Below are 14,060 nucleotides of genomic sequence, written 5' to 3'. Positions count from 1 at the left end.
ATAAATGATCTCAATAGTTTATGTATGGTTTTAGGTGCTGTAGCAGTCTGTGTGCAGTGATGAGAGGGTGGAGAACAGAGAAGAACATACAGATTTATACACGCCGAAATCATACAAGACACACGACAGTGGAGAGGACATTTCTTTCTTTTGCAGACCCTTTTAAATGTAGAATTTAGAATTGGGTAATAGGCATACCTTTTATAGAATTGAAGTACTTATTGTCGGTTGCTGGGTGTTTTAATTGTGGTGTCTATTTATGTATTGTCTTGAATGTATGTATTGACCCGAGCAAAACAATTTCCCCTTGTGGATAATAAAGGATATCTAATCTAAAACAATTTGGAAGGACAGTTCTATTTCATTCTTACTGACTTCTAAAGACAGTGCTTAACACTGAATGTGTAGGTAGTAATTACTATCAACAAAGTCAGTGGGATTTCAGAAAAAAGGCCTTCTATAAGGAGGTTAGAGGCCTTTCGGGGTAAAAGTGGGTTATGAGTCACCTAGTAAACCATACCCCTTCCAGAAATCTCATTTCCATTTGATTTCAAGAAGTATTCTGGCATGCAGGCCTGTTTGTCTTTTTTCCTGTGGGCTTGAGCTGGGCGGGAGTAATACCGTTGACTGACAACCCCTTCAGCCAATCAGCAGTTCGTTCCCCTTCAGCCAATCGTTACACCACCACCAGAGCAAACGGGACAAGGGGACTTTTGAAAGGGCCATGCCGAAAAAAGTTGCTTTATTCAGATACATGCGTGTCACTGCCCGCCCCTGCCGGTTGTCTGAATATTTATAAACATTTTAAATAGTTATAAACGTGAAACGAGATGTTCATTAAACTGGAATAATAATAGCCTAATCATAACGCCAAAGAGCAGATCGGTTTTATAGTGATTACAATACATCAGGATATTTCGTGTATTCCATACACGGCCATATGAACTCTCAATGCTGTTACAGACTCAGCGATCTGCGATTTCCCCCAAAATACAAGCTCAGCATTACATTTTTGTCTTCTTTATGACAAAATACAGCCTACATTTGAAAGCATTTCAGTACTGATAAGACCACGTTACATCGTGCAATGGAGCCGTATCAATATTATATATGGCCTCAATAGAAATAAAATGTCCTCAAAAAAACGATGTGCATTTTTCAAAATAAGAGTATTTTATTTACACTATTGGAAATGTAATGATTGATCAACATGTTTTATTTTGAAATTGACCTATTGGAAAGCCACGGTGAAACTACTTTATTGGGAAGAATTCAACGTGCGCTTGAATTGTTGAATGTCAGGAGACTGCCCAGGGTGCCCCTTATGTCTTATGGCCTAATTCCCCCTGTACCGGCTGGGTCAGCACCTGTCACCAAGGGTGGTGGTTCAATGCACTACGCAGCCCATGCAATTGCGTGGAGCCCCTTGGGCTGCCCCCCTAAAAGTCAACGTTTCAGTGCCCGTTCCGTAGCAGTTGAAGTTTCAACTAGGCTACCTGGCTACTTCTATTTCCAGTAGTACAATTTCAAAATAAAACATGTGTTGAATGATCACTTACAAACATCCAATAATATAGATTTAAAAAAACCTCGTTTTGAAATGTGCACCGTTTTGAGAGGAAACATATCTATTGAGGCCGCTTGACGACGCTCTTCAAGCCTGCATTCTCCCGTGCGTAAAAACAACATGGACGTATTATGGAATATAAACACAAGACTTTAGGGAAAAACTTCATATTTACCATGCTCTCTGAAACCAAGACAATGTAGGCCTATGGAACAACCTTTGCAGTAGGTGAGTAATTAATCGAATGCTGGCTAAAGTTGCCTACAGAACAGAACTGTACAGTATACATTCTGCACTGGACGCAGTGATGCGTCGCTTTGTTGGAGAGTTGATTCAGAGATGGCTGATGGCCCTAGCCGGGTGGGGGGTACAATTAGCATTCCCAATTGGGGAGACAGGAGGTCTAGGCCTTTGTCTTCACCCTTCCCTTCCTGGCCCATACAGTTGCAAATCGAATCAGAGACTCAAAGTGTGATCTATTGTTTGTCTAGATGGGGTCTCACCTTTCAAGGCTGATACCCATACAAGATCCGCCTACCTTCTTTAGATCTAAATGTGGCCACTGCTATATAGATGGAGAGGCCGAGGGGCCGACGGTGGGAGCTGCGGCTCCATAGAAAGATGTTTGTACTCTGTTGTTATGAAAGAAATCGGATCATGCAAGTATAACCTGAATGACTGGAGTACAATATGGCATTGTTGGCAACAGTAGGATATTTACCAAAACATAGTAAAGTCAGTGGTTCAGATACCACAACATGGCGTTTAAGTCGGCAGTCGCGTTGGTTTGGTTATTTGGGGACGCCAGTCTCCAGGAATACTGAGCCAGGCGTCGAAAGAACATGCGCGGGCGGGGAAGTCTGAATTTTTGCCTTGCGGTGGGTGGAAGGACCACGTTATCTTCCTACGACGTGGGGGGACTACCGCGAAGGCGCATTATGGACATCGGCACGACCACTTTTAAACGATCTACAGGAAGAGGACCTCATGACCAGATCTAAGATGGCTACACGACACATCTTCTCACGATCGCCAGCAGAGCGTTCTGCTGTGAAGACGGCAGAACGGGGAACTTGCGATGATTGAAGTTATTCGTGTTGGGGCTGTTGTGAAAATGCAGCTATCTGTTGGCTGGAGGCCTGGAACAACACTCAGCAGCGGGGCTGAGGTGAGGAAATGACATTGAGGGAGACTACAGAGAAGCGACATTATCGGACAGGACTGAACAATGCAGGACGAGAGGTTGTATTTTTGTGATAGTGGTGATTTAAACTACGGAGTGATTGGTTGCCGTGAGTTACAGTGTTATGTGAGGATGTTTTTTCACTTTCTGGTCTCTGGGGTTAAATGTGGATTTCTTTATTTTCATTGAGTACTGAGACAGGACGAGGTACATGGTTGAGGGCGAATCCCTTATGTTTTACGTGTAACATTTTATCCCAGAGTTTAAGGACTAACAGAGGGTTCCTGCGCGCTTTTTTCGCTCCGCGAAACTGGTGTGGAAGCTTGCATTGACTTTATAAGGTTTTAAAAAAAAAAGTATTATTCGCATGAAAAAAATCGCCCCGTGTGTAAGGACCTTTAGAGGGGAGGAAATATACCCCTCTATTCCTCAAAGACCTCAGCCTTAGAGAGATGGGGAATATACCCCTTTAAAGACCTCAGTCCTAGAGAGGGGTATGCTGCGTTGTTTGCACTAATATTGTGCTTGTTTACATGTTTTTACAACACCTGTATGGACAAAGTGAGTGACATACTGTTTGTAATTCACTGGAAACATCAAAAAGTAAACAGAAATTGTGTGCTGTACATTGGGTGATAGCCAACTTACCAGTAAGACTTAGATCAACATTCACTTCAATTTATCGAGCTGTATTGTGCAAAACTGTACACATAAAACAATATGGTTACAGCAAAGTTCTGAAGCCTCTGATTAAAGAAATTCAGATCTAGATTTTTTTATTAAAATACCTGCCTAATGATGTCACTGGAAGACGGGTTTCTGAAGTGTCCACAGCCCTCCTGTGAGACCCAGACAACGTAGATTTTTTCTAGAACCAATTATATAAGAGTTGAAAATGAGTTTTTACTATATGCATCAATTCTTAAAACAAGATGTATCTTAATGCCTGTGTTCAAGCTGAAGATAAGCAGTTCAAATACATTTGGCTTATATACATTATATAAGTTAGATAAGTTGTTCTAAATTACCGCGGGAAGTAGGGGGGCTGAGGGGGCTGCAGCACCACCTGAAAATTATATAATGAAAAAAAAATATATATATTAAACACATTTTTTGCATTATGTGCCTGTTGTTGTTGGTCGTTATTTGGGGGGGATTTAGTGCAATATGTGTTCTGAAACCGAATTAACCGAATTAAAGTAACAAACAAAATGTGCGCGCGCGCATGCGTGCGCATACAGCACCCTTAACCTAAAACGTCTTCCCACCATTCAAACACACTCAAACCCCACATGACGAATCTCCGCACCATGGGGGACTGGGCCTTCTGCTCAGCTGCTCCTCGGCTGTGGAATGCCCTCCCTCACCATCTGTGAGCACCACAGTCCGTTGACACCTTTAAAAGGGGACTAAAAACCTTTCTTTGCATTTGCCTAGATGGACTCATTGATGCCATGTGTGTTTGTTTAACTTTTTAAACTTCTTCTTAACTGTGTTTAACTGACCTTTGATCTGAATTTGATTAATTTCACCGTTTTATTATCATTTTTTATTCTTTGAGATTTGGTTCAAACATAAAGTGCGTAAAAATGATTATTATTATTATTACCACGAGGGAGGAGGTATGCCATGTCCACCATGGATTCCACAACATGGCTGGGATCCCCCGGGTGATAGGTGTGGTTGACGGTACATGGATCCCGCTCCTCAACCAAGCCCTATAGTGGACCGAGCTGGGTCTGCAGGAAACATTTCACAGCCATGAACACCCAGGTGGTGATGGACCACGACGGTCTAATAACAGATATCGTTGCCAGATGGCCAGGAGCCAGCCACGACGCATTCATGTGGGGGAATTCCGGCCCTGATGTCACTACGGTGATGTCAGTAGTGTCAGACATATCCATATATGGAGCGGGCTATGTCAGTTATGCCCAAATCTGGGACTATGATGTCAGTCCTGGACGTTTCGGTTATCTCCATATATGGAGTTCCAGGAGGGGTTTTCTGATATAAATAGTTGTTTTTGCCTGGTCTGACTCACACAAATTACTTTTCTGTCTTTTACTTGGTGTAACCTAGTATAGGCAGGTGTATTCGACGTAAATCTGTGTCCTTTTGGTTAAAAGTAATTTGATAGGGTCTGATGCAGACGGACCAGTCAGCGAAAACATCCGCTGTGAATGAACAAACGCAGCGGCACGCTCATCATCAATTATAGATTATATATTATATGTTATAGGTTATTGAGTATCATCCTTCATAGACACATTGCATAATCATTGATCCGCATCATCATGGCTGGACGTGGTGGCAGGGGGCGTGGCAGAACCAACATGACCTTTAAACTGGAGGATCTGGGCATCGGGAGAGGAGAAGCTCTACCTCCCACTGCCATCAAACCAACAGCCCTGTTCCCTCCCATGACGGCCCAAGCCGTCCCTTTACAGACAGGAGAGGAGGTAGAGTACATGCTAGCTTTGAAGCAGGAGCTGAGAGCTGCCTGCAAGAACCTGCCCTTCTACATCAGAAGTGCTGCACCCAGGAAAGATGTGGTTCGGTACTCTGAAAAATACCACGCCGGAGAGCCCAGGGACAATGCCATCGAATGGAGCCCAGACTGGAGTCGGTTGCCCAAAGAGCTTTGTGTCAAAGTCAGAAAGTCTCAGAGAAAATCAGGTCCATTGTGTCCACCTCAAGTCAAAGCAGTGAAGAAATCCATCATGCCAAAAGAGGAGGTTATTTCCAAACTGGAGACTCTAGAGAAGGAGGAGATGGCGGCCAACTCTGCAGACGAGGACGAGGAGGAGGAGAAGACAACCAACAAAGAAGAAGAGCAGGCCGAGGAGGAGGAGCTGGATGAAGAGGAGCTGGAGGAGGAGACAGACTACATCATGTCGTACTTTGACAACGGAGAGGACTTTGACGTAGACAGCGATGACAATATGGATGAGGCCACCTACTCCTGAGGAGACTCCTATACACCAGTAGTTCTCAAACGTCTTCACGTCAAGGACCCCCACATTGATATATATTTGGGACCCCCATCTGAAAAGGTTTTGTGCCAAGGACCCCCAGAAGAGAAGATTTATGTTTAAAAAACTATTCAAAATCTTCCAATAATTTTCTATATTTTTCAAAATAAAACTTAAAAAATAGCAGATGTACGAGCTTGTAGATCTGCTATTTTTGAATAGCCAACAATGGATAAAGTGGTTAGTGATGCTATGATTTTGCTGGGGACCTCCTGGAACACCCCCCCCCCCCCCAATGGACCCCTGGGGGCCCCCGGACCCCACTTTGAGAACCAATGCTATGCAGCAGTTGTTCTCAGAGTTGGGGCCCCAGCAGAAATAAGTAAATTTTAACCACTTCAGCCATATACATCAGCTGTAACAAGAAGGTCGGAGCTTCTCGAGCATTACAAACTTGATCATAGACATTTTGGACATTGTCATGCTTACCCATGCACATTATGTAACCTGCCCGTGCTTGTTTAATACCTGGAATGCCCTAAACTTTTAGACCGTCGTGAGACAGGTTAGTTTTACCCTACTGATGATGTGTTGTTGCAATAGTAATCCCGCTCAGTACGAGAGGAACCGCAGGTTCAGACATTTGGTGCATGTGCTTGGCTGAGGAGCCACTGGGGCGACGCTACCATCTGCGGGCTTATGACTGAACGCCTCTAAGTCAGAATCCCGCCTAGACGGAACGATATCTGGGCGCCGAGGACTCTCGGCTGGCCTCGCGTAGCCCGGCCTCGTGCCGGGTGCGGAGGGCCGTTTGTGACTGGGCCGGGGGGTCCAGTCACAAACAACTTGGCGCCAAATGACTCGTAAACGACCTGATTCTGGGTCAGGGTCTCTTAAGTAGCAGAGCGGCTGTATGACCGCGATCTATTGAGAGTCAACCCTCGATCCAACCTTTTGTCCAGGATGCCGGGGCCGGCACGTGGCCCCCCGGCGTACCTGACGTTAAACTAACAACCTTTTTCAGAGCGCGCCGCACTCCCAGGGGTGACGGCGCCGCCCGGGAACAGGGGCAGAGGAGCAGGCTTGTCCCCGGCCCGGGGACGGAGGCTCCTCCCCGCCCGGCAGGGGCCAGGCCCGGGCCTGGCCTCTGCCGGGTCCAAGGCGCTAAGTCCATAATAGTCCCATGGGCGCTCGTCGCCGTTTGTACCACCAGGTCCACGCGGAGCTTTTGCCGCGGCCTGCCACTCCACTTAACGCCCGCCGAGGGGTGCTTAAGAGTGGGTCCGCGGGACCGGCCGGTGAGCCGGGTCCCAACGCGCTAAGTCCATAATAGTCCCATGGGCGCTCGTCGCCGTTTGTTCCACCAGGTCCACGCGGAGCTTTGGCCGCGGCCTGCCACTTCAATAACGCCCGCCGAGGGGTGCTTAAGAGTGGGTCCACGGGACCGCCTGGAGAGCCGGGTGTCCCCCGGAGGCGTGGGTCCCCCGGACTGGAGCGAGTACCCAGCTTCGAGGCTCCCTGGGCCGGGTCGAAGCCTCCCCGGGGGTCCCTGGGGGTCCTTGGCCGGAGAGGCCCGAGCCGAGCGGCCGAGTGGCCAGGCTGAAGCCTCTGGAGCCAGGGACCCCCGGTCCACCTCCGCGCCCAGGGACGGCTGTCGGACTCGCGGGCTGTCGGAGTAGCGGTGCGTCGGAGTAGCGAGGTGGACCCATGTGTGTATCTGGACTGTTCCTAATTTCCCAAGGCTGAAGGATATGTCTTTATTCTCTGCATCAGGATGTAAAGTAATTTAACAATTATGGCATTATATTATATTATATTATATTATATTATATATTGTATTATATTTTACAGCTTGATTTATGCATATGCATAACATACATAAACAGGTTTGAATGATTTTGGAGAGGGACCACATTGTCACATGGCAAGACACCAAATTCCAAACGCACACAGCACTAAGACAGGGCAAAGGTCAGAAATTAATTCCGAGCTACCACTGCAGCTCCGATTTTAAAGAACACCCATTGTTTGTCTGATACACCCTTAAAACCCAATTGAGCCCTATCATAACTTTAGCTAAATTTCATTGTCTGCTTTGTAAAGTATCTGCTGTTTCAGCCAATCACCTGTTTTGTAACAGATCTGTTTAAGCCAAACATGACCACCTCCATAAACGGGGTTTCCGACGGCCAGCAGCAGGGGCTGCAGATGTCCGAGGGTTCCATCTTCTCCATCACCTGCTCCATCCAGCCACAGTACCCAGGAGGCTCCTTCCACCTCACCTTCATTGGATCCAAGGCAACACACGACCACACCCAGCCAGCTGTCAATCACTCTGCCAACTTCCTCTTTCCTGCTGCAGACCACACCCACCAGGGGAACTACAGCTGTGTTTATGACATCTCTGTGTTTTCTCATAACTTCTCTTCTGAGAGCGAGCCCCTCTCTCTCACTGTAACAAGCAAGCTGACATAAGTGGACTTAGTCCAGCTCTGTTTGCATTTCTCTCTCCCAAAAAAACTCACTGTCAGGTGAAAAGAAGTGACTTCACCAGTGGTTCTCAACCTGTGGGTCAACAGTAAACAAACCAACATACAGTATAAGTGTAACTGTATGTGCTCATTTCTAAAGTGACAGTTTAAGGACTTTGAAGTCCTTTTTAATACAGAAAAATAACACCATCCCTGCGTCAAAAGTATTCAACAAACTATACTACACGAAATGGTCAAACATTGGCCAAATTTTAAATATTACCTGAGTCCCCAGCTCAAATATGATTATTTTGGGGTCGCAGCCTGCCAAGGTTGAGAACCACTGGTCTACACTAGTGGTTCTCAAAATGGGATTCCTAGGGGCATTTCAAGGGGGTCCCCATTTGTTTAACTACTTTAACTCTAGCTCACTACGCGTCACTTCGTGTGAGCTTGAAGATCTGCTACTTTTTTTAACTCTTGAAAAAGATGTGAACAATTGGGAATAGTTTTCGAAAGATTTTAACAATACAAATATTTTTATGGGGATCTCTGGCACAAAATATTTTCAAATGGGGGTCCGCGACCATTTTGGAGGTGATTGACATTATAGAACCACTGGTCTACAACCACCCCAGCACAACAGTGGGGGTGGGAAGTGACAGGGAACACAGTAATAGGCCAAACCATCCCATCCCACCACTTATGACTGTTTGTATCAATGTATTCACATATAATTATCCTAGGCTCCATGTGCATGAATTATGAATAGAAGTCCATTTGTTTGTCGTGTTATTGTGACATTAATTACCACATTTGGAATACATTGTTTTAATAAATGAATGTGTCATCCCAATTAAAGACCATATCATATTATTGTTACGCTATTTCTCACTAAACTAAACTTAACTAAACAAAACTATTGCATTTGAATGTAACTATTGCAATTTGACTAGATAGGCTACTGGATATTAAAGGGATATTTCACTTTTAAACATGTTTGGGGTCATTTTAATGTCTACTTGGGCTTTTTTGAACACCCCAGACAGTTTTAAGTTGATATTTGATATTCATTTTAACAGACACGACCCTTTCCCATACAAACCCATACTGTAACTTCAAACTCCATTTTAACCATGTTAGATTAATTGAAAACACCCGTCTTTGGTTCTGGTGACTGATATTGTCCTTCTAACCAGGTCCAGCAGAAGGTACCACATCACTCCAGTCCTGGCCTCTTTGCACTGGCTTCCTGTTAATTTCAGGGTCCAGTTCAAGGTCAAGAGGATTCAAGAGCTAATCTTGCAAACCGTTCAGCACCAAATTGCTTGTGCTCATTGCCAATAGGTCACAGACGTATCTCCACAATTTATTTTATGTTTTTGAAATATCTCACTGTAATTGTATTTATCACGTCATTATTTCCAGAAATGTGTTCAAATAAGCAACATATCTCATTAAATCTGCACAATGCCAAAAATGGATTCTAATGGTAAAAGCACCTTGGGGTCAACTGTTTATAAGACCATTGGTTTCCAACAAGTATTGTCTAGAAGTAATATAAAGTACTCACACACATCACAGTTTTATATGGGGGTCGGTTTATTTAGAGAGTGATAACCGTGTCATTAAGCTATTAGTTGGGGGGGGGGGGGGTCGTCCCTTATTTCTCCAAGCAGGTCCTGTCACAGGAAGTTGTTCCCCCCCCCCCCCCCCTTCTTTGAGGCAGCGTTGAAATGCCAATGACTTTTGGCAGCTTTACATGGTCCGACATCCTTGGCCTCCTTACAGCAGACCGTGGCTTATGGCGTATGAAACAACAAAAATAATAAATAATAATAATATTACTTATTAATAATTAATTAAATTAACATATTAATATTAATCAATTACCAATAATACAATCATATCAAGCATTTAAAAGTATTTGTTGCCCTGCTTTTAACTACAATTGTGGAGTGTGTGTGTGTGTGTGTGTGTGTGTGTGTGTGTGTGTGTGTGTGTGTGTGTGTTGAGACCATAGAGTTATAATATATCTAGAGGGCGGATTGCCCCTCCCCCAGCTATTCATTTCTATTAAAGTGCTCAGTGGCGTTTTGAAGCACCCGGAAGTAAGAATAGGAACCAATATGGAACCAATATGAACCAATGGAATGGATCCATGGGTCGTGACGCGTCGTGAGCATGCGCCCAAAACGGGAGACGAACGAGCAGTAGTATTTAAGTGCATTCTCAGGTTTGACCACCAGGCTTGGCCGCTTCACTGTTTGGTTGAGACGCCTCTGAACGCCAGTGTTGTTTTTCTAACAACCACACCTGTTGTAACTACCAGTGTTAATGTAGTAGGTGCAGATTTTAGATGCATTTTTGCAACTTACGTGGCTGTGTGCTCGATCACGATCATCAGGCTTGCATACAGGAAGGCACTACTCCCGATGTAGTCTACCGGCGGCCGACGCTGCCTGCCGGCCCTTCCATTATACAGCTGCCGGGAGGAGAAGCAGTGGACCTGGCGCTCCTGCGGTGTGTCTATCCGCTGTCGGAGCAGCGGTGGGTGGACTTCCAGGCACACGGGAGGGCGCTATGACACCGGGATGACGGTGCGAGACTGGGAACTTTGTTTCATCTGCTGGTCCAGCCTTGGGACATGAGTTTGTGAATGTAACCTAACTGCACCTGTATGTTTGTGTCCTTGTGTGCTTTCCCTGCGTGTGGACATGGATACATTGTTAAAAGGTGTGTGAATGGGAGAATGTACATTGTAAAGTGTTTGTTTTGGCGACTACATACAGACAAGACATCTGACCTTTTCACACTTCCCTTCACTTTTCCTGATCTTTCCCTCATAAATCTTCTCTTCTGGGGGCAAAACCTTTTCAGATGTGGGGTCCGCAGCCAAATACATAATCAACTTGACATTGAAAAAATTACCCCCAGTGTGAAGTGAACGTATTTGTTGAGTTCATTTCATTAAGCTATATATGAGCTAGAGGAACAATGTTGAATCCCTGTCCATGCATTTCAAGGCTGCTCAACAGCGCCACTTGAAGGTAGGTCACCCAGCGATATTCAGGCAGTACTACTCTATATGCGCTGAATAGAGCAATGGTCACCAAGTTATGGCCATTTGAAATGTTAGAAACTGCTGTAACACTTAGTGCCCCATACAATATGTGTACAATTTAGTTTTTTTTTGTTACTTTTAAGTATTTTTTAATGATTGTATGAACTGAACTTGTATGAAAGTAGTTGCACTAAGTATTTTACTCAGTTTAGTGACTTTTAAGCACTTTTACTTAAACTTGTAACTTTTAAGTTCTTTTACTTTTCTGACTTATATTACTTTTAAGTATTTTTGCTCATTTTAATAGCTTTTAAAGAGGTGGTGCCATGGTTTTGCACTTTTTCTGTTTTTCATGTGTCTATGAGGTTGATAGAACTTCATTAAGCCCCCTGGTGGTGTTTTTATGGTGTTTTATGTCTTCTCTGACTATTTTGAGTTTCTTCCTAGAGGCTGAAACCTTGAGGGTCAAATGTGCCAATAGAAAAACAGCGCTTCAATGACACAGTAAAAATATACCCTCCCCCTCATTATCATAACACAGCAGGTGTGGGCATGAGGAGGAGGAGGGACTAGGACAGGTGGGAGGTGCTAAGATGAGACCCAGGTATACTTAATGAACTGGAGGCGTGTCCACATAAAAACATAATTTTAACACTTTCTGTACACTTTTTTGAAAAATATGTTCCTCCTAGTATAACCATAATACCTGATGATCATGCTTTAGGGGGGAAAAAAATCACTGAAAATCACGGCACCCCGTCTTTAAGTATTTCTACTCAATTTATTTAATATTAAGTTTTTTTATTTTATTTTTTATCCCACTATTTTGCAACCCGTTTTTTCACCCAGTGCCAATTGCCTATGTAATCCCGGGCGCTGCTCTGTGCTGAGCCAGCATGTGTGTGTGTGTGTGATTGATGTAGTTTATTTAGAAAGACATGAGAATAGTACATGACAGTACATAACAGTACATGGAAGTACAAATTCACAATACAAGGTCTACTAAACTGGAAACCCTCATTAAGCACTAAGCTTGTTTAAGATGAGAACCCCATGCACACAAATCATGATGAAATATAAGAGGCAGGCAGATATACACACTACTATACAGAATGTCATACAATCAGCTTTCCGGTTACTGGTATGACGAGAGAAAAAAAATATATATATATATACAAAAGAGGAAAATGAAGGAGGGGGGGGGGGGGGTAGGGGGGGTAGGTTAAGACTTAGACAGGGGCCATTTTCGAATTGCAGCCTCCTGAAGGTGTATCTTTAGGGCAGTTTTGAAAGTGAGTAGGGTTTTACACTCCTTTACTCCTTTTGGTAGGGCATTCCACATTTTTGTTGAATAGCATGAGAACGAGTTCATACCCTTAGTTGAGACAAATCTGGGTTGAACATGATCCGTGGAGCTGCCTCTGGTGTTATGATCATGGACTGCATTAACATTTTGGAAGTATTTTGACAAATACAGGGGGATCCCAATGTTGTGGTGTATCTTGAAGACCAGGCCCATAGCAAGTTGCTGTACTGTGTCCTCAATCCTAAGCCATCCAATCCTAGCAAAATTAGCAGGGGTTAGATGGGTTCTGTGATTGAGGCCAAGAAGTAGCCTTACAAGTTTGTTTTGGGATGTTTGGAGCCTTGTTTTTAAGGCCTTGGAGGTGTTGTGATACCATGAAGTGCATGCATAATCATAATGACCTTGAATGAGGGCCCCTGCAAGAATCTTCAGAGTATTCTTACTGACTAGGCGATCAATCCTCCACAAATAGCGTGTTGTTTGATTGACAATTTTGATCACTTTTTCGGCGTTTTTGTTACCAGAGAGGTTTGCCTCCAAGATGGAGCCCAGGTATGTAATTTCATCCTTTCTTTGGATGACATCATCACCCACTTTGATCGTGAAACTCTCTGCCTTGCTAAGGTTAGGACTGGACCCAAAGAGGATGGATTCAGTTTTACCCAGGTGTAATGAAAGTTTGTTGTCAGAGAGCCAGATGCAGATCTTGTTGAGTTCGGAGCTGAGAGTTTTCTCAACCTGCAGCCTGTCCCTGTCCGAGACTAGCAGGGCCGAGTCATCTGCGAACAGGAACAGCTTGCAGTCGCAGGCCGATGACATGTCATTCACATATATCAGGAACAGTAAAGGTCCTAGTATACTTCCTTGTGGGACACCACAAGTCACAGGGAGGGGGGGGGGGGACTGGGTGCCGTTTACTTCCACCACTTGCTCCCTCCCTTCCAGGTAGGATCTCATCCAGTTCACTGACGTATCATCAAAACCTATTGCATTGAGCTTATTGATCATAATTGGGTGATTGACGGTGTCAAAGGCCTTCTGGAGGTCCAGCATGACCATGCCGCAATATTTGCCCTTGTCGACATCTTGTTTGATAGAGTCGTTCAAATAGAGAAGGCATGTGTCAGTGGAGTGGTTTGTTCTGAAGCCAGATTGGAATTTGTAGATTAGATTTTTTTCGGCAAGATACTTATCGACCTGTTCATAGACTATTTTCTCCATGACTTTCGAAATGGAGCTAAGAATAGAAATAGGGCGGTAGTTGCCAGGGTCTAATTTGTTTCCTTTTTTGTACAGAGGGGTCACCCTTGCTTTTTTGAAATCGTTAGGGACCCGTCCCTGTATGATGGAGAGGTTTATTATGTGGGTAATGATTGGAGCAATGGAGGCGGCTGAGTCTTTTAGAAATTTGGCGGGGATATTGTCGAGGCCTGTGGCTTTGTGTTGATGAAGAGCACTCAATTTTTTAAACACCTCTTCTGTTTTCACAGGGGA

The 14,060-nt window shown here is 44.4% G+C and overlaps 2 protein-coding genes across 2 annotated transcripts in view; one reads left to right on the top strand and one right to left on the bottom strand.

Moving 5' to 3' along the window:
* The window catches only part of LOC308090421 (mothers against decapentaplegic homolog 4-like), a 124,073-nt gene that overhangs the window by 85,331 nt on the left and 24,682 nt on the right, over positions 1-14,060 (bottom strand). The window lies entirely within an intron of this gene.
* LOC308090025 (DNA-directed RNA polymerase III subunit RPC7-like) lies at positions 5,048-5,719 on the top strand (the record flags this gene model as incomplete). Its single annotated transcript, XM_080435051.1, has 1 exon — positions 5,048-5,719. The coding sequence occupies one exon, from the start codon at positions 5,048-5,050 to the stop codon at positions 5,717-5,719; it is 672 nt and encodes a 223-aa protein (XP_080291177.1).

Source organism: Gymnoscopelus braueri, assembly GCF_963280865.1.
Source record: "Gymnoscopelus braueri genome assembly, chromosome: 8".
Lineage (NCBI taxonomy): Eukaryota > Metazoa > Chordata > Actinopteri > Myctophiformes > Myctophidae > Gymnoscopelus > Gymnoscopelus braueri.
This window is presented reverse-complemented; position numbering and strand designations above follow the sequence as displayed.